Source organism: Neopelma chrysocephalum, unplaced genomic scaffold, assembly GCF_003984885.1.
Source record: "Neopelma chrysocephalum unplaced genomic scaffold, ASM398488v2 Primary Assembly neopelma1_100, whole genome shotgun sequence".
NCBI classification, from domain to species: domain Eukaryota; kingdom Metazoa; phylum Chordata; class Aves; order Passeriformes; family Pipridae; genus Neopelma; species Neopelma chrysocephalum.
Window position 1 is genome coordinate 4,063,927 of NW_020897763.1, and position 19,504 is coordinate 4,083,430.

Sequence of the window (19,504 nt, forward strand, 5' to 3'; positions counted from 1 at the left end):
GTTTGCAGTCTCTTGTGGTTCACTCTAATAGACACATGTTCCTCTGAAGATGCTTTTTGGCAAGCACAAGTATGGCTGAAGGATGTGTGGGAGTGGGAGCTCTGACTGGAAGCCAGGAGGGTCTGGTAAAGCAGAGGAATGAGTCCCTGTGCTGGTGTGTGCTGTGGCACTGACCCCTCAGCTCTGTGCTCCATGTAACTGCTCCTAACCCCAGCTGTGCAGATCCCCACCCTGGTGTGAGAGCTCTGCTGTCCCTGTCCTTGCCCTGTCCCTGTTTGGTGTTTGCCTAAGTGTTCCCTGTCCATTTTCTGTGTTGCAGCATCTGGAGAGGGCCCAACGTGAACTGTGTTGACAGCACTGGATACACCCCCCTGCACCACGCTGCTCTCAACGGCCACAGGTGAGTCCTGCTCAAATTCCAAAGCCTTTCTCACAGGGGATGGAGGTTTGTGCTTTCCAGGTTCTGTGCTGTTCATTCACTTGTCACTTCCATGGCCCTGGTGAGCACTGGTGCTGCAGCACTGCTCCATCTTCAGGGGAAATGGAGAATGTCACTGCTTTGGCTGCTGCACAGTGTGGTCTTACAGCTTGAAATATTTGGCAAAACATTGAGGTTTTCAACCAATCACCCTTTTATTTCAAAGCAGTTTGGGTAAGCTGTAACACCACGTGAAAGGGACTCCCTGTGACAGTCCCTGCAGTCTGTCTGGTGTCCGGGGTGGACTGGGCCTGCACCACTTAGAGTTGCCTTGTGTGCACATCACATTTGGAAGTAACTCCAGTCTTTACCGTGGTAGATTTCGTGTTATTCATTGCTGCTGAAGGTATTGAGAAATGGAATAGAGTTAAAATCTTTATTCACCTTCACTGTGCTGATGCAATTCACTTGGCAGCAGAGGCTTGTGGCTGACTTCAGCCCCTGTTCAGCTCCATCAGTATGGAGGCAACGTGGATCTTTTCTGAGCTCATCTCATCAATATTTATTTCTCTTTTTTTTATTTCCTTGGGTGGCATTTAATAGGAACACTTTAAAATCATATTTCAGGAGGATCTCAAATATTCTGTTCAGACCCACTTTTCGTGCAATACAGACTATAAGCTGTGAAACAAGGACCGAGTGTCTGAGACTCAAGTTCCCTTCTCCTGCAGGGATGTTGTGGAAGTTCTGCTGAGGAACGACGCCCTCACCAATGTGGCAGATTGTAAGGGCTGCTACCCCCTGCACCTGGCAGCCTGGAAGGGAGACGCCGACATCGTGAAGCTCCTCATCCACCAAGGCCCTTCGCACACCAAAGTGAATGAGCAGGTCTGCCTGGTTTCCTCTGCTGTACCATTGAATCACTGAATCCTTCAGCTGACTCCTGACCCTTCCCAAACCAGCAGCAGTGGGTATAAGGTCCTGTTTGCTGGTGGGATGAGGGGGGCACTGCCTAAAGCAATACCTTCAGTTCTGAGTTAGTGGTAGGATGAGAAAGGTATTTAAGTTTTATAGAGAGACACATGAATATGAGAACTTCTCAACACCTAGGAAGTGTTCTCCTGCTTCTGGGCTTCTAAAACTAACCCATAGTTTTCCTTTCAGTTGCTGGATAGCTGAACAGGTTTCTAGTTCTGCAGAAGATCCATTGGCTCCCTCCTTTGGGAACTAATCAAGGCAGCTTTGTTTAGTCTCTGTTTGGCTGTGCTCTCTTAGCTGCTCTCCTGGCTTGTCTCTGGCACTTGCTCCAGTTCACTAATTTGTAAGTTCTAAGATAATTTTAACCCTACTTGCCCCCAGATAAATCCCAAACCTAATCTTAAAGAATTATTTTCCCAATCAGGCAATAAAAAAAACCTCTTGGGTTTCTTCCATTTGTCAAGCTGATGGTTTTGGTCTGGGGTGCAGAGGGAGTGAGGGGTGAGATAGCTCTGTGCACTCCAGAGGACTGGCTCCCCTGTAACTGTCCCGTGCACAGAGGGACCTTACAGTTCCAGAGAACCTCTGGAATGCTACTGCTGGAAGAACCAAATACTTGTCTTGTTTCACAGTTTTGTTTAAGGGAACTCATTTTGTGAGGCCAGCTGAGCAGGGTCGCTGACCTTGTCCCTGGGTGAGCCTGGCAAACAGTCACAGGCCTAAATCAGGTGCTTCAAGATGCAATGGGGCCTGGTTGTCCTGTCCCTAAGGCAGGAACATCTGATATCCCTGTGAATCAGCTCCCAGCCCACTCAGGAGGAGAGGAGTGAACCAAAATAGGTTTGCCTGCCTTAGTAGCACGAGGCTAAACCTGACCATTCATTCCAAAGGTGATTCCCAGGTAGGTCAGGCACCCATGGCTTGAGTTCAGCAGATTGTCTCAGTCAGGGTGAGCAGCTGGGAACTGGAGTCCTGCTCTTTGTTTGCTCTGTCTGTGCACTTGTGCACAAGCTGAGGAGCAAACTCCCTTCACAGTCAGGTTTAAGAGCCCCAGTCCTGCTTCCAGCTGCACTTTATGGGGACCCAAGTGCCACACTGAAGTTTCCTAGGACAGGTAGCTCCATGCACCAGGCTGCCCCAGGCCTAAATGCTGCTAAAACAGCAGGAATGACAATTCTAATCTCCTACACTCCTCAGTCAGGCAGGAATAATGAGGAATGTGTGTTTTAATGTCTCTGGGGGTAGTTTTCCAGTTTGGGGCTGTGTTAATCATGTCTCCAGGCACAGCTGCAGGCACTCAGTCTGGTTACAGAGGTTTGAGTTCAGGGAGCCTTTCACAATCGATCTGATAAGAGTTGCCTGAGGGCCCTGGGTGTAAATGTTCTGCTCTGAGTAGGGCAGGTAGAGGGGAGACCTTTGCAAAAGACCCAAAGCTTAGTGTGATCCTTCCAGGTAATGTTTCATTAATGTCTGTTTAGTAGGAACCTTGTGAAATGAGAGAAGTCAGCTGAGGAGCCTGTGCTGCCTGTGCTTGGAGCCTTGTCCATGCACTGCACAGGGGCCCAGGCTACAGCAATCCCAGCTGGAATGGCTTCTGCTGGTCATGGCTCTGACTGGAACAAGATGCTGTGTTCTGGTGTTCCACCCCTTGGAGTCACCCATTGCTTTGTTGCTGTATCTCACCCATTTCATTATCACATTTTTTTCTTTTTCCTCTTCCTTTTTGTAGAATGCTCTTGAGATCAAAGAACTCAAAAAGTACGGCCCCTTTGACCCATATATCAATGCCAAGGTGTGTACTTTGCTGTCAGCATTTCACTGCATCATCACTCCAAGCTGCACTCCGTGATTCCAGGTGCAATAATACCTGTTCACTTCGCAGCTGCTTGGGGGAGAAGGAAAACGGGACCATTTATTTACTGTGGGTTTCTCTCTTCAAAGCAGTTATAGAAACATAATTAAAGGGAAGCTTTTCCTTACTTTCCTGGGGGCTCCCTCCTTGCTTAGCCTTGTAGGACTCGTGGTGATGGTCAGTTTGCTTGATTGGGCTGGATGACTTCCCAAAGGTAATGCTACTTCAATTAAATGTTTTAGGTTTTGTTTCATGTGCTGATGTTGCTGATAAATGCCAAGAGAAGTAATTTTTTTCCCTGCTTAACCATGGATGCATTTTCTCTGTGGGCTGTTTGGAGTGAATTTTTATGCCTTTTCTCCTACCAAATGCATAATGCTGTGTGTGTTATTTGAATGGACAGTTAATTCCTGTGGTGGTGGTGGGGAGAAGGGAAGGCAGTGACATTCCTGCCTCCCTTCCCAAGTCCTCCATGTCCTGCTTATTGCGTCAGTCTCTATTTTGATGTTCAGTCTGTGGTGTTGTCTGACCCTTCAGCCCTGGTTTCCTGTTCCTGTTTTCTGGCCTGTTTTGCTCCTCTCTTGCTTTCAGTTGTTGAGCTACAAAAGGCACAACATTGGCTTGTGTGATGTGCTGAGGCCGAGCTGTTGAGGAAACAGGTCGAGCTCCTGGTGGTGTTTTCTCAGACACCCTTTTTCAGTTTTATTTCCAGTGAAGCTGCAAGCCAGGGATGGCAAACACTCTGCTGCTCTGTCCTGAGACACCTCTGCCATGAGCCACTGTACCACAGCTGCTTCCAGTCACTTATTTTGGATCAAGCCATCCATGGCAGATTTCTGTCTCTCAAAGGTTTTTTTTTCCCTTCTGTTTGATTGCAGGATTTTAGAAACACACAGCCAGAGTTCCTGCACTTGCTGGGAGTTAGGTGTGGGTTTGCAGAGTCCTTTTTCAGGCAGTACCCAATGCCCACCCTCTGAACCCAAACATGTTCCTATAAAGCTTATCTGAATTGGGGATTTTTACAAAAATCCAGATGGAATTTTGCACCAACAAATGTCTTCCGTGGAAGCATCATAGTTAAGCAGTTCAGTTGCCTGAAAGAAGCTTCCAGAAACGTTGTCAATATAACCAAGTAAAATCTTACACTCTCCAGCGCTGGGATATTGAATGAAGAAGGAATGTAAAGGGGGAATATCCAGTGAGATCCCTTTCCTATGGATTTTTGTTTACAAAGTGTTCTAGTTTGGATTTTATACTGTGGAGAAGTGCACTGTTTAAAGCCTTGGTTCAGTGTTCACAGTGGCTGAGGTGCTCTCTAGAGCAAGGCAAGATTTTGGCAACCTTTCCTTTGGTTTTAAGGAGAGAGAGATGATTTATACACAGTCGTTGGGTTCATCCCAAGTTCTGACCAGCTGTGCGCCAGTTCCTGCCCAGGTGAGGAGCATGTGGAGTCAGACCTGTCACACACACCTTGGGGTTTTCTCTGCTCTGGAGCAGCCAAACAACAGGTTGTCATTAGGGCAGGACTCAGCTGGACATGCAGACACCAACAAAAGTCCTACAAAGCAATCTTAGAAGTAGGTTGGGTGGGATCAAAGGGTTGTGCAGCCACTTTCCCCAGCCCTGAGCAGGATCAGGCCTCCCTAAACCATTCCTGATCAGTGTTTGCTCAGCAGCTCCTCAGAAAACTCAGAGGAGGGCAGCTCTGTGGACTCTGGTGATTTATTTGACCCTTCAGATCTTTGCAGGTCAGAAAACTTTCCCTTATGTGACCAAGTCTCCCTTTGCTCAGTCAGAACTTCTCCCAGCGTGTTGGAAGCAGGGGATGCAGGATGGAGGGTGCAGGGCAGGGATGCAGGATGGGGGTTGCAGGACAGATGCATGGCCAGATGCACTTTAAGGGGCTCTGGATTCTCCATTTTAGCACGTGAGGAGGAGCAGCAGGGCTGTGTGTGGTGAGTGGTATCTCCTTACCAGCTGTGGTGGAGCCCTTATGGAAGCAAAGCCCTTCCTGCTCGTGTCCCATTTGTGATCTGCAGAAGGGCATCGTGTGTGCCCAGCTCCTCTCCCCTGGCTGTGAGCTGGGGGATGTGAGGATTCCTGCAGGAATGCAGCCCCTGGGCCCTCCTGAGTGCTCTCTTTTTCTAAGTAGTTCTGAAATTTGAAGCCATGTGCCTTCTGGCTGCTGGAATGGAATTTTCCTTTTCCCTCTCCGATAAATCTGTACGTCTGAGTGCTCCTGCTCACTGCTCGGGCTCCACTCTGGTTTGTGCCTGGGGAGTGATGTGAGAAGGGAGCAAACTCCCTTGCCTAGAAGGGCTCTATTTTTGGCTGCTCAAAGCTCTCCCAAAATGGAGTCAATAAAGACTTGGGCAATAGCAGGAGTTTCCAGTGCACAGTCTGGGACAGGGAGAGACCTGCTGTGATGATCTCCAGTGCAGGAGGAGAGCCTGGGGATTGCACCTGGAGTGTCAGAGCCCTGACCTGCTTAGGGAAAATTGGACTAAATTGCAGTGAAGATGAGGGAAGTCTCCAACAATTATGTTATTAAAGGATGTGTTCCCATTTATGAGCCCTCAGGCAGGTGTTTGGAGCTGCTGCATGCTTTAAAGCCCCCCTGATGGATATGGTCCTTGTGCTGAGGAGGGAGGAGAGGGGGACAGTCCTAGCCAAGGCAATCCCCAGTAGCCAAGACAGGCCTGGCATGAGCAGCACGTGCCTCCCCCCCGGCTCTGGGGCAGGAACCCCATACTCAGAGGGCCTGAGGTCATCCACTCTTTCTGCTGAGCCTGGCAGCGAGACCCCCTTGTGCCACAGGGCAGGCTGAGGGCCTGGGCCTGGCTGTCATGGGCTCCCTGATCCCTGCCCAACGAGAATAATGGGATTTGCCCACCCTGTAAGTGCCCAAGAGCAGCAGCGTGAGCTGACAGACAAGTGTGAGCCCTGATGTTCTCTACTCTGTCCCCTCTCACTCCATTTGTATATTTTATGTGCAGACTTGTGTATCCTGCAGTGACCTCTGTCCACGTGTATGTGCCTCCCTCCAGGATGGAGCCTGTTTGACTTGGACCTTCTGTGCCTGCAGCAGTGCTTTGCCCCCCTTTGCCCCTTCCCCCTGCATGTGGCTGGTGCTGCTCCTGCCTCCTGGGCTTTGCTTCCATACAAACTGCAGCTGCCGGAGCCTCTCCCCAGCTCCTGCTTCCCTCACGCTTTGCCTGTGGCTGAGAAGTGATGCCAAAGCCAGATGTCCATGAGTGGGGGGTTGCAGGACTCCTGTGAGCCTGAGAGTGACCAAACACTTCCACAGGACCCGAGTGCTGGTGCAGCCGTGCGAGTTGGTGCCGTGGTGCCAAACAGAGCCGTGTCCAGAGGGGTGTGTGTGCTCCCACAGCAGGAAGGCAGGGAGCCAGTTCCCTTCTGAAACGGTGCTGCTGCCCTCCAGCAGGACAAGCACATTCTGTTCCTTTTAATGGGACTGTGCTTAAGATGACAAATTCAACCACCATTCTCTCAGCTGAAGCTGAGGTGTGTAACGCTTTGTACTAAACTTTTTTTGGGTCAAATTGTCAGATAGTTGTTTCTGAAGTGCTTAAACCACAGTCCCTCTGTGGATAACACCCAGTAGTAAAACTAGAAACTTGAGGAGAATTTAATTTGAGAAGAGGCTCTGGCTGTGTTCTTTTTTTGCACCTGCATGTGCAGTGTGTTGGACTGCTTGGCTTTGGGCTTTGCATTGCTGGTTCTTAGCCCGGCTGCTGCTGCACACACTGGTTGGGTCTGGCTTCCAGCCTGGAGGTGCTGCCTTGTCTCTGGGACATTCCCTCAGCTGGTCTGAGCCCTGGCTGGTTCCTGGGGTGATGGAATTGCACGGCTCTCTGGTTCACAGACTGCATGGAACTGGGTGCACCCTGTCTCTAAACAGCCGGAATTGCAGAGGTGGAATGACTGTTATAATCAGGATAAGTAGAATTTGAAACAATTGAAGTTTAAATCTAAAACTATGACTATGAAGCTCCAGCAGATAGAATTCACACAGCAGGTTGCCTGTCATATATTCAGCCTTTTATTTTTGTGGCACCCTGAAGTGTGGGATGCTGCCAACAGGTGCCAGGCTGCTTTCCCCAGGTGAATTAATGGGAATTCAGATACAGCTCAGCACTCCTTAAACTTTTGCATGGCCCCTGGATTCTGACCCCAGTGCTTGGAGAGGAGGCTGGTCCAGCTGTAGCCCCTCTTTCCCACAGCTTTAGCCCATTGTTCTGGACGTTCCTGAAGCTGTGGCTGGGTGGGCAGGTTGATGAGCTCGTGAGGGGGTGTCTGTGCTTGATAAATGGCCAGGGAGATGGTGAGACACTGCTCCAGGCTGATTCAGACCGGGCTCTCTGCTTCCCCACTGCACCTGTGTCTTGTTTTTGCATTTAAACTTCAATGTTGGAGCGAGGTGTGGGGCGGCCGCTCCCCCCGCCCTGACGTGCTGCTGTTTGTGCCCCCCAGAACAACGACAACGAGACGGCGCTGCACTGCGCGGCCCAGCACGGCCACACCGAGGTGGTGAAGGTGCTGCTGGAGGAGCTCACCGACCCCACCATGCGCAACAACAAGTTCGAGACCCCCCTGGACCTGGCCGCGCTCTACGGGAGGCTGGAGGTTGTCAAGATGCTCTTGAACGCCCACCCGAACCTTTTAAGCTGCAACACTAAGAAACACACTCCCCTGCACTTGGCAGCCAGGAACGGGCACAAAGCCGTGGTCCACGTGCTCCTGGACGCTGGCATGGACAGCAACTACCAGGTACCTGGTGTCTGTCTGCGGGGCTGGGCCGAGTGCTGGGGTCAGAGCTTGAGGGAGGGACGCTCCAGAGGGAGCACCCAGGGAAGATGTGGAGAGCTTTGTGTTCTGCTGGGCTGTCTGTGCAGCTCTGGGTTGCTGCCCAGAGGGACTGGGGTGCTGTGCATGTCTCACACCTGCTCAGGGGCGGGGCAGAGCCCCGCACAGAGCGAGGGAGAGAAACATCCCTTTGCTGAAGCTGTTCTGCCCCGCAGTGCTGGGAGCTCTTGATAGTGTTTGAGGCAAACGTGTCTCTTCCTATCAAGCCACTTGTGAATGTGCTGTTTTCACAGCAACGGCTTGTATGTGGGTCTTGTCTTTCCTTGTCAGGACACGACCTCTTGCCAAGCTGCAGAAGGGCCTTTGTTGGTCTCTCACATCCCTGACGGGACCATCCACGTTTTCCATCCCACATCCTCAGCACTGTAATAACACTGACAGTCCTGTCCTCAGCTGTAGGTAGTGCTGCCCACACTGTGTGTACAATGCCGTGTATTTATTGCTTCCATAACCCTCTAAGCCATGCCTCCCTCACCATTCCCTGCTGTCTGGCTTCATGCTATGTTTCCATTTAATTTGCAGACTGAGAAAGGCAGTGCTTTGCACGAAGCTGCTTTGTTTGGCAAGACAGATGTGGTACAAATATTGCTGGCTGCAGGTGAGAGAATGTTCCCCCTTTGAAGCACTAATGTGGCGATCCCTTCACCCAGAGCTTGAGGAAATCCTGTTCTAGTGCAGCAGGTTTCTCCATCCAGCTGTCAGAGCAGGTTATAAGAGAGGTTGGCTCTCAGCGTTTGGCTTTAGATTTGCCTCTAGAGCGCTTTTTAGCTCCCCCCAAACGATCACAAATGTGACTTGATGAAAGACATGAACTAGTTAGACAGTATTCTTGCTTTTGCTCTTTCTACCCCATTGCCACAGGTATTGATGTGAACATAAAGGATAACAGAGGCCTGACCGCTCTGGACATCGTGAGGGAGCTTCCCTCCCAGAAAAGCCAGCACATAGCAGCTCTGATTGAAGGTGGGTGATGCAGCTCTGCCTGGAGGGAGGAGAGGAAAGCTCGGGGTGCTGATTGTGCCAGGACAGGTACAGGATGTGCCTCTCTAGACCTGGAGACTTCCAAAAGCAAAGCAGCTTCAGGCTGTGTTGGAAGGAACGATGCTCCCACGCTGGGGGGAATTTCTCCAGACCAAATGTTTGGAGGGGGACTTGGGGGGGACTTCTGCTGAAGGAGTGTGGCATGACTTTTACAGTGCAAATGGGCTTAATTGAGCTTTGTTCAGCTCGCTTTAGAAGTTAATTGAAACTAAGGATATCCTAAATCTACTTGCAGAATGCAAAGTAATAGCTTTAGAAATGGTTTTGGTGTAACTCCCCTTTATGTGTCTGTGTAGGCAAATAGTCATCCACAGATTTCACATCCTGCTTCTCGCCTCGTTTGGGAGATTGGGCGTGGAGTTTGCAGATGAGATTTACAGAAAAGGCCTTGATTACTTGTGGTTTATAAAGGAGCTTGGCCCATTGTGTCTGTCCAAGTTCAGGAATGAAATGTGACATCTTGGCTAAATTCGTACTTTGTAATTACACTGTCTGCATTTCCTCTCAGCTGTGGGGAGGATCAGAAGCATTTGGAGCTGGGGTGTGTTATTCATGCTGAGCATTTGGGAGCTTTGCAGGTTCAAAGCACTTTGCAGACTTTTAACTAAGCTTTGCCTGTGAGGCTGGTAGGTTTTTGGTCTGTTCTAAAACTGAGGACAAAGATGGGCTTTAAAACTGAAGATCCTACAGGTAAAGGCTCTCAGTTTGCCCTGGGAGGGAGCTGCTGTTGGACATACTCACATCAGCTGGTTGCTTCTGGCTTTACCTGTGGTTGAGGGGCTGCAGCTGTAATTGGTTTCTCTGTCTCACGACTGTTCAGTGATGGAGCTTGTGTTTACAACACCAATCTGCTCCGTGACTCTGTGTCCATACAGCAGCTTTGCAGCTTTCTGATTAAAGACTCTAAAAGTTCAAAGGCCCCTTGTGCCTGTGATTAAAGAGGCCGCCTGCTTCTATTTTGGGATCTGAGCTGCAAGGTTTAATAATGTGCTTTGGTTATTTTTTGGAAACTTAATAAGCTGACAGTTGGCCTTCCACCCGCGCGGGAGGAGGTGCCATGTGCTGATGGGGACAGAAAGCCAGACTGACGTGAGCTGACCCTGTGCCCCACCCATTCCAGATTACACCGTTGGGAAGAAAAGTGCCAAAGCTGTAGAGAAGTCTGCTCCAGCCCCGCTGGCTCCAGCCCCACTCGCTCCCGCCGCCGATCCCACGGGCCGGACGTCTCAGGGTGGGCACCCCCAGCTCTCCTCTCCCTGCAGGTGCTGATGCTGAGTGCAGGAGCCCCGGTGCTGAGCCTGTCTCTCTTCCTCCCCCAGGAGATGTGGACAAAGCCGTGACAGAGCTGATCATCAATTTTGACGTGAACCCTGAGGAGGAGAGCCCCTATGAAGCCTTGTACAACGCGACCTCCTGCCACTCCCTGGACAGCCTGGCCAGCGGGAGATCCTCGGACCGGGACTCCGGGAACAGGGAGGCTGAGCCGAGCGGCCCCAAAGCAGCCACAGTCAGGCCTGTACGTAGCTGTGTGTGCTCAGCCCTGCTCCCCCCAGGGCACAGGGGACCCACCTCCACTGTCAGGTTTTGCAGCAGGCTGCCAGTCCCTCAGCTTGAGGAAATCTTTAAACCCTTCCCTGACACTGATTAAAGCAGGCAGGTACCTCTCCTCCTTCCCTGGCCTGTTCACAGGGAATAACTGCACGTATTGCCTACAAGCAGCTGCACCTTTGTGTATTACTTGCACAGATCTGAAGAGGGTACTCCAGGCTTTGCAAGGCAACACAAGGCTCCTGGAACTGTCCCCAGAGAAGTCTTCCTCACCTTCTGTCAGCTGCATCTGCTGCCCTGTTAGCAGTCCACGGGAAGGCTGCTGTGGGACAGATGGGACATGGGCCCTGCAGTGCTGGGTCAGCTTCGGGGGCTGTGTTCTGATTGCTTTTCCAAAGCCTGCTCCATGGAGGCATTTTTGGACAAGAGGCAGAGCAGCAATGAACAGTTTAACTGCTGGGGGCACAGTAGCCATAGTTTCCCTCTCTGCAAAGAGGGGCAGCCTTTGGCCTGTGCTGAGAGCAAATAAAGTAGAAATGGGACAAAAGCTTTAGCAGATGGACATTTCAGCCAGGTCTCACTCAGGTGAGCAGTACCAGATGCACTGTCCTGTCACTGACCAAATCTTGTCATTGTCTTGTACTAACAGTGTCTGGTGTGAAATAAGTTCAGCTCTGTTACAGATAAAGGAGAGGCTGAGCTGCAGTGAGGAGGGAGCAGGAAGAGGGATGTGCTCCAGGAGCTCGCTGGAGTTTCTCCCCAAACTTGCTGTTGGAGCAGTGCAGCTCTGCTGCTTCCCTTTGCCATTAGATGGAGCTGTGGCTGAGCAGGAGGTGGCCTGGGGATATGCTCTGACCGGGCAGCAGCTCCAGCTGCCCACTGGCAATCCCTGGATATTGGAGGACTTTGGTGCAGCACTGTCTCTTGATCTCTGGTTTTCCACTATAAGAGCTGCCTCTGGCATCACTTATTCCTGTTATTGTTTCACTAAGACACAAGCCATGAGTCTTCCTTTTGTCCCCATCAGCTCATTCCTGACTCCTTTGTGCAGTGCTGTGGAGATGCAGGTCTGGGTGTGGAGTGAGACTGTGTGAGCAGGAAGAGCTCTGCCCACATCAGTGTCTGCAGGAGAGGTGGAGGAGAGGCAGCAGCCACTGCCCAGCTCTGTGCTGTCAGGGCTGAACTCCTCCATCCAGATTAATGGGGGGAGGTCCTTGCTGCATCCACAGCAGTGGGGACTGGGGGCTGGTGGGAGCAGAAGGGCCGAGCTGTGCCAGCCCAGCTGACAGTGCTTGTCTTCCCCACAGAGAGAACGTCCCCCACCGCCGGCCAAGCCCCCGCCCGACGAGGAGGAGGAGCAGCATGTGGAGAAGAAGATAGGTCACAGTGCTCCCTCTGAGGTATGTGGGGCTTGATCTGGGGTGTTTTATGGGAGAGTGGTTCAAAGACCAGTTTTAATAATTTGGGAGGAGCCAAGGATGCTGTTACCTCCTGTGCTAGTTGGGCTGTGAATGTGAAACATTCCCTCACTCAGCATTGCTGCTGTCCTTGCCATGGGAACTTCCTTTGTCCAGCTCTTCCAGGGCACCTCAGTGTTGACCTTCAGCCTTACTTTCCTATTCTTGGCTGAGAATTCCCTTAGGAAGAGGCTTTTCTGAATCACGTTGTGATGTGGACCATTGCCACTTGCACAGATCCCACCACGTGCATCTCCACTTGGACCGAAATGCAGACACACCAAGAGTTCTGCTTCCTCTGAGCTCCCAGCTGTGCAGGAGCTGCGTGGGCCGGTGGGTCCCACTGACATGAGCAGGGATCAGGGGCTTGAATTCAGCTGAGGATCTGGCCGAGCACATCTGAAAGCTGCCTTCTGCATCTGAGCTGCTTTCTGATGGAACTAAAGCTCCCACATTCCGTAGTGTTGCTCCTGGGCTTCCTGGTGCTCATCTTTATTCACCTGCCTGTGAACCTCAGATATGAGGGCTCTCCAGGAAACACGGCTGTGGGAAACCACAAATGTGTCTTGGCAACTTCTGCTGACACCCAGGAAAACCTTCAAAGCAAACCCAAATCTGTGGATTTTTGTGCTTTCCCAAGGGCAGTGGGTTGTGTGTGAAACCCATGGAGTGTGTGACACCTCTGCTGTCAGAGCAGGCTCTGGTTCAACACGTGCCTTGTTTGAATGTGCTGATCTGCTGGAGTTCTGCAAAGCATAAATGGGATCTGTTGTCTGGAGTGTGTCAAATCCACACGAGACACGAGTGAACATGGTCTGCTGTAGTACAACTGACTTCAGAGAGGGTAAAGCTCCGAGCTGTGCACAAACAGGGGAGGTGGGCTGTGACATTGTGACTGATCCCTGCACTGCTGTTCGAATGCAGGGTGTGATAACTGGTCCTGTGCCTGGCTCTGGCAGAGGAGAGCTGGGCAGCAGGTCATGCCATAATTGGGAAGCAGAACTTGTTTATGACAAGAAACACGAGGGAGGCAAACGTGCCCTGACTGCTCCTGCTAGAGGTATCTTGCCACGTTTAATTATCAAACACCTGCTGTGTTGTCCTGCCATTAATGGCTTTGGAAGCATGATCCATTAAAGGGAATCTTGCTGGCAAATGGCAGTGACTCACCGGGGAGATCTTGATTTGTGACCAACTTCAGTGATAGAACTTATGGGCAGAGTGTGGCTGCCTGGAAACGACCTTCTGGATGTACTGATGAGGTAGTTTGGGGCTGATCCTTTTTCTTTGATTGCTTCTCCTGACCTGCTCTGCTTTTCTCTGCTTTTCTTGCCTGTCTTTTATCACCTCAGTGCATGTTCTCTCTGGGTCAGGCAGGCGTGAACAGGAATATGCTTCGGAGTGCTGCAAACATCTCACTGCAGCATCCCAATCTGCCATCCTGCAGCCCTGCTCTCCTGTTGGAGCCAGGACAGTTAGTCATTGAATATTCTGGAGTTGGGCCAAACTCTAGTTTCCAAAGTAGTCTTTTTATTCCTTGCCAAGCTGGAGCTATCAGTTAAAACAGATGAGTGTAAACAAACTTTTCACTTTCATCATGGAAAAATGTTGGTACAAACAGGCAAAGGAGCTGATTGTGTGGAGGTGCTTGAGTGGTGCCTTTCACTATCTCCAGAAACCTTCTGGGTTTGGAGTTGAGTAAGAGCCTACATTGTCAAATTAAACTTGGGTTCCAGCTGTTTACTGCTCGTCTCCGGAAGGGAAGTGCGGATCAAGGACGAGGCGCCGCGGTGGTTCCAGCAGTTTGGTCTGCAGCTCTGGGAGGGAGGAGAGAGGAAGAGATGAGTTACCCTTTAGAAAGTCTCTCAAAGTCCTCTGCTGTGGATTAAGTACATCTTAAAGAGTATCCTCATTATTCACCCACAGCATCTTATTTTTGGGCTTTGCTAGAAGTGAACATTTGTATGTGCAAACAACGTCTGAGGGACTGGAAGCTGAATTGGAAGAAAGCTTTATTTGGTTTTGTTGCTCCTGGTCACAGAGCAAGCACAGTTCTCCAGCAATGGTCTTCATTTTGAGTCAATTTGAACTTGAAACTCTATTTAAGGCTTGGAAGGATGAGAGGTGGAGAAAATCAAGTGTAACCAGGCCCATGGATACCAGCACAAAAGTTCACAAAGCAGAAGTTGGGAACTATGTGCTGCTGGGGAGCTCCTGCCTTCAGTGCATTTAAAGAGGACAGCACAGGAATCATCATCCACTGGAGTGTCAGGAGAGCACTAGAGCCTGGCAGAAGGTCCAGGCTGCTGCTGTGCTGACAGGCTGCTGCTGGGCAGGATTTTTCCAAGATCACGGGTGAGAACCTGTTACCTGCTGTTCTGGTCTGATGGTTTTGTGCCACCATCTGGTCAGAATTTTTTCCCTAATTTGCTCATTACAAGCTCCTTCACCTGGAAGGGAGCAGGTCTGCCTGGCAGCTCCTGCTCAGAGCAGGTACAATAAACACTTCCCGGGCCGGACAGAGCTCGTTTCCTCCTATTGAGAAAGTTGCTTTAAAAGCCAACTGGGCTCGTGCAGAACAGCACATGGATGTTGGAATCCTGTCTGTGCTGCTGACTCCTGGGTGTCTCTCCAAGGCTCCCTAAGCTTCCAGAGCTCCTGGCTGGGTTGCAGTCAGGTAGGTACCGATTTGCCCTTGGAGCAGCTCTGGTGCTTTCACTTTGGGGCAGAGGAGGAGGTGGTGTGTGGTCTGCTGGTGAGGCAGTGGGAGGTCCAGAAGTCTGAGCAGTGTTTTGTTCAGACCTGTTCCTCCCTATCCTGGCAGCAGGTAGAGATCATTTGCTTTCTGGCTTCGGGTTGGCTGTAGTCACACATGGGATCACAAAATGGTTTGGGTTGGAAGGGACCTTAAAGACCATACAGTTCCAACCCCTTGCCATGGGCAGGGACACCTTCCACTAGACCAGGTTGCTCAAAACCTTATCCAACCTGGCCTTGAACACCTCCAGGGATGGGGCAGCCAAAACTTCCTATCACCCCATGCCCCTCCCCAGCTCCCTTGGAGCCCCTTTAGGCCCTGTTGCCAGGGCTCATTGCTGAGCTCCTGGGGCAGGGGTGCATCAGTCTGCCAGGATCTGGCCAGGAGATGGTGCTGAAAGGGAGCTGACTGTGCTGGCAGGGTGCCCTGAAGGCCAGTTCAACCCCATCAGCACTGGGATGGCACCCAGGGACATCCAGGGCCTGTCATCCTTGGCGTTGGTGTTGGCCAACATGTGAGTCTGCAGCAAGACTTGTCTGGATCCTGTGCCAAAACCTCATCCCTGCACATGGATGGTGGCTTTCCAGAGCAGCTCGGGGAGGGTCTGCCAGGGTTCCAAACCAGCTCTAACTGGAGGCTTTGGGGGATTTAAATAAGTGCAGTCGCTGCTGCACATCCTGGAGTTAAACTGAATTCATACAGTGCTGCCTCAGGACTCTTCAGTCCCGGATATGCCCTCCATCCTGAGGTCAGAAATGCTGGATCTGAGAAGGTAGCAGGTTTTGGGCTTTTGTTCTTTTCAGCCCTGTCCTAATAGGGCCAGCAGCTAAATAGTGAATGACAATGCAAATTCCAATAGCAACAACGAGTCTGAGTTGGGATGAACAGGAATAACGGCCTCAGCTCTTTTCCCCCTCCAGGCTGTCTGCAGCTCTTGCACAGTGAGTCAGTTGGCCAGTGCTGGAAAGCTATCAGCATCTGAGATACTAAAAATTAAAGGGGGTTTGGGTGGGTGTTTGTTGAGGGGGTTAAAAAAAGAAAAGGGGAGGGGTATTAGATTTTGGCTCACACTCTGCAGCAAAGGTGGTCCCTCTGCTAATTCCTTGCTTAACCCATGGCACAGAGGCTGTGGGCTTTATGCCAGGACAAAGCATTGCTTTGCAGAGCTCCACATTGTGCTGTTCTTCATTAGGCCTCTGCTGCCTGGGGGAAGAGCAGGGGAAGTGGAGCTGAGGAAGAGGAACACCCCTACGAGCTGTTGCTTACAGCAGAAACTAAGAAACCGGTTGCAGTGGACAGGAAAACAAAAGGTGAGTGACCATCCAAAGAACAGAGCCCTTGAAGCACTTCCCTGCACTTCAGGAAAATACAGAGGGCAGAGGGCAACTGGAACAATGGAAGTCTCTGCTGGGTGGGGGCTGGAGGGTGATTGTTGTGTTTCCTGGTGATCCTCCCTCTGGTACAGGAGAGCTCTGAGTGTTCCTGTACAGAGTGTACGAGGAGGAAGGGCAGCTGTGGGATAGCTGAGATTCTGAGGACCTGCTCTGTGAACTCAGAAATACCCAAATCTTGTGCTCAGCTAAGCAAATGCAGAGGGTGGGAGGCTGGAGGCTGTTCCAGGGGAGATGAGCAGTGTGAGCATTCCAGTGAGCTGTGTTGTGCATCCAGCTGGCGCTGCAGGTTTCTGCTGTCCTGCTGTAAAATCAACATCCTGCTCTGTGTTAAAGCTAATTTGAGATGGAAACTAAGAGAGGAGGAAAACAGAAGTGTGTAGAGCAAGAACTAGAACTGACACAGATCCATGGGGTAGCCAGGTATATATTGAACCAGTCTCTCCTCCCCCAGAGGGAATTCTGTGCTTTATGAAGGATCTGGAAACACCTTGTCTCTTGTGTTTGACTCTTGTTGGCTTTTTGGCTTTCTTGCAACAACAACAAAAAAGATTTGTTTAGAGAGAAAAGATTTCCAGCTTTATTCAAAAGTCTTGAGCAGGAATTTGGAAGGATTTAATTTGGACTCTCACACTGGAACCCTTCTCATTCTGAGGATGGACAAGGGATGCCTCACTGAGTGCCCTGTCAGACCTGCAGGTGTTTTCCCTCCTTGCAGCACATTAACTCTCATTGCTCAAGTCCTGCTGCTCTCCTTACTGGCCCAGGGTGGCACAAGAGGTCATTGTGTTCCCACCAGCACTTGCCAAAGTCCCCTCGCTGCCAGAGGCCAAGTCTGGGAGCTTTTCAGGTTGATGCTTTGCAGTCTGGGCCAGGAGCAGACCCTGGGTGACAGCACTGAGCCAGAGCTTTCAGGCTCTCCTCAGCGGGCAGCTATTGCTGGTTATTCAAGCACGAGCTACTCCAACTGCTCCACTCCTTCCTCTGGCTGCTGTGTCCAGACTTGATTAGTGTGAGAGGAGGTGTGTCCTAATTATGTGTCAGATTAAAGTGAAACCTCAGAGGAATGCAGCTGTATGTTCTTGATGCAGAACTCTTAGGCTGAACATCATGAGAGGTCACAGGAAGATCTTTAGCCTTATACAGATCCAGAGCAGAGTCCTGTCTTTTAATCTACAGCTGGAAAGATAAAAGCTGTGACTTCAGGGTTTGCACTCCATGGAAAGTGTTGCTGTGTTTGTAACAAGTGTGAAGCCCTTCCCACTGTTGTAGTGGGAGAAATCCAAGGATGCTGTTGAGTTTTCTCATCTTCCAGGGCTTGCCTGCTCTTTAAATGCAGTCAGTGGCTGATGGAGGGGAGAAGATGCATTTAGGGAGTAGCAGAGTCATTTTGGCAAAGAGTTAAACAAGGGCTGAGGGAGGAGGGACTGAAGCCTTCATTGAGGTGTTGGAGAATTTTTCCACCTCTGGGTCAGAAGGGTCCTGGAGCATCAAAGGCAGCAGCTCCATCCCAAGACATGAAACAGGCTAAAGATGGCTTTGAACTGCTTCTTGGCCCTCGATGTGAGGGTCTGGGCTTCTGGATGAGTTCTGGAGCAGTCTTTGGTCAGGAGATGAGGAGTTGGGTTCTCGGGGCTGTTGGGAGGGCGTTTCAGGGCAGCGGAAACGCCGAATTTCAGCCACGCGGGTTTAATGGTGCCTTTCATCTGTGATAGCTGCCTTTGTTCCTCTGGCTGCCAGTTGTCCTGTGTCCAACCAGCAGATGAATGTGGCATTATCCACTGGCTTTGGTGGCCTTTGTGTGTGTTAGAGCAGCCTGCTGTCACATGCTGGAGCACTGGGAGAAGTTGGCCTCGTGTTTTGGGCAGAGTGTCAGAAGTGGTTTAAGCCAAATACTCTCCCTTCCCCTGTGGTGTGTGCTCACACGTGTGCAGTCAGGGCACTCAGACCCTGGAACAGGGTGTGAAAATAAGTTGAGTGGGGGACTGTGTGTAGAGTGACCAGGAGGAGACCTCTGAACTCCTGCTGCCTCAAAAGAGATGTGATGGAGGGTGAACGTGGAAAAGATCTTTGAGTTCTGATGTGTCTGGCTTCTCAGGAATCACCCCCAGGTGCTGTCAGCAGTGACCAGCTGCAGGTAGGACTGACTTGGTGCCTTCTGATAGTTATTACAGACTGATACTTGTGAGGTTGTTCTGTGCTGCTTCCACAGGACAGTGTCTCATTACTTTTTCTGAAGAGGGGAGGGAGTGCACAAGAGCACAAGTTGGGGTGGAGAAACTCTGTCTGGAGTGACTGAGCTTGGTGACACTGACCCAGGAGTGTGCCATCCTCAGCTGGGTCCCACAGGCAGTACAGGCTGTGGAATGAGCCCGTGCTTCACTTCTACTGCAGGTGAGGGTTAGTTTTGCCAGCTTCCTCCTCGGGCCTTCTGTGCCATGGGAAGGAGATTTGCCTGCTCCTCACTTGACAAATTCTGGCCTGATGTAGCATGGAAAGCCTTTTCCATGTGCAAGTCAGAGGCTGCTGTATGCCCTTGCTGGTTTTAAGGCTGGGGAGCTTGAGCAAACAGCAGCTGCAGTAACAGCTTCATTCTCCTAATCCAGGGGCATGAGACAAATCCTGCTGTTGATATGTAGGGAAAGAAATCCAGTCGAGGCAGGGTGGTTGCAGCTTAGTGTGGAGTGTTTAGGGAAGTGCTTCATATCTGGAGTCCTCAGGCTGCTGGCAGAGAAGCTCTTAATTAAATCCTCCCAGGGAAGCAGACAGTCTGTACCCAGGAATAGGCTCGTGATCCCAGGAAGGGTTGGAAGCAACCTCTCCTGTGGGTGAGACCTGCAGCAGGCTGTGGCCAAAGTCAGGGTCAGTCAGATGATCTGTGCTGGGGTGTAAAATCAGCAAATGGAGTTGGGCAGAAGTCCCTGTGGTAGTTAAAAGGTGTTCTGAGTTAAAAGGTGTAACTGGAGGAGGATGACCCTTCCAGATCCCTTAAAAGGTGAGGCCTGGAGAGCCCTCAGTGTTCCTGCTGTGTGCATCTCAGTGATAAAAAGGAGTGAGATGACTCTTTACTTGCTACATTAGTTCTTATGTCTGCAGCTTTCAGGACAGGCTCTGAAATGTGTCCTGCAAGATGTTCCTCACATCTTCTGAGCAAGTGCTGTTGCCCTCACTCTA

At 50.9% G+C, this 19,504-nt stretch overlaps 1 protein-coding gene across 5 annotated transcripts in view; it reads left to right on the plus strand.

Annotated features, from left to right (window-relative positions):
• Positions 1-19,504, plus strand: part of ANKS1A (ankyrin repeat and sterile alpha motif domain containing 1A) — a 77,977-nt gene that overhangs the window by 20,441 nt on the left and 38,032 nt on the right. For 3 of the 5 annotated variants that reach the window (XM_027695154.1, XM_027695150.1, XM_027695149.1), the window contains exons 2-11: positions 320-400; positions 1,150-1,306; positions 3,126-3,188; positions 7,743-8,039; positions 8,658-8,733; positions 8,997-9,098; positions 10,297-10,407; positions 10,496-10,692; positions 12,032-12,124; positions 16,132-16,249. In XM_027695154.1, the coding sequence (XP_027550955.1) occupies positions 320-400; positions 1,150-1,306; positions 3,126-3,188; positions 7,743-8,039; positions 8,658-8,733; positions 8,997-9,098; positions 10,297-10,407; positions 10,496-10,692; positions 12,032-12,124; positions 16,132-16,249 (1,295 nt within the window). Of the gene's footprint in view, positions 1-319; positions 401-1,149; positions 1,307-3,125; positions 3,189-3,340; positions 3,463-7,742; positions 8,040-8,657; positions 8,734-8,996; positions 9,099-10,296; positions 10,408-10,495; positions 10,693-12,031; positions 12,125-16,131; positions 16,250-19,504 lie in introns of those variants that run through there. The other 2 variants (XM_027695151.1, XM_027695152.1) reach the window with 2 other exon arrangements.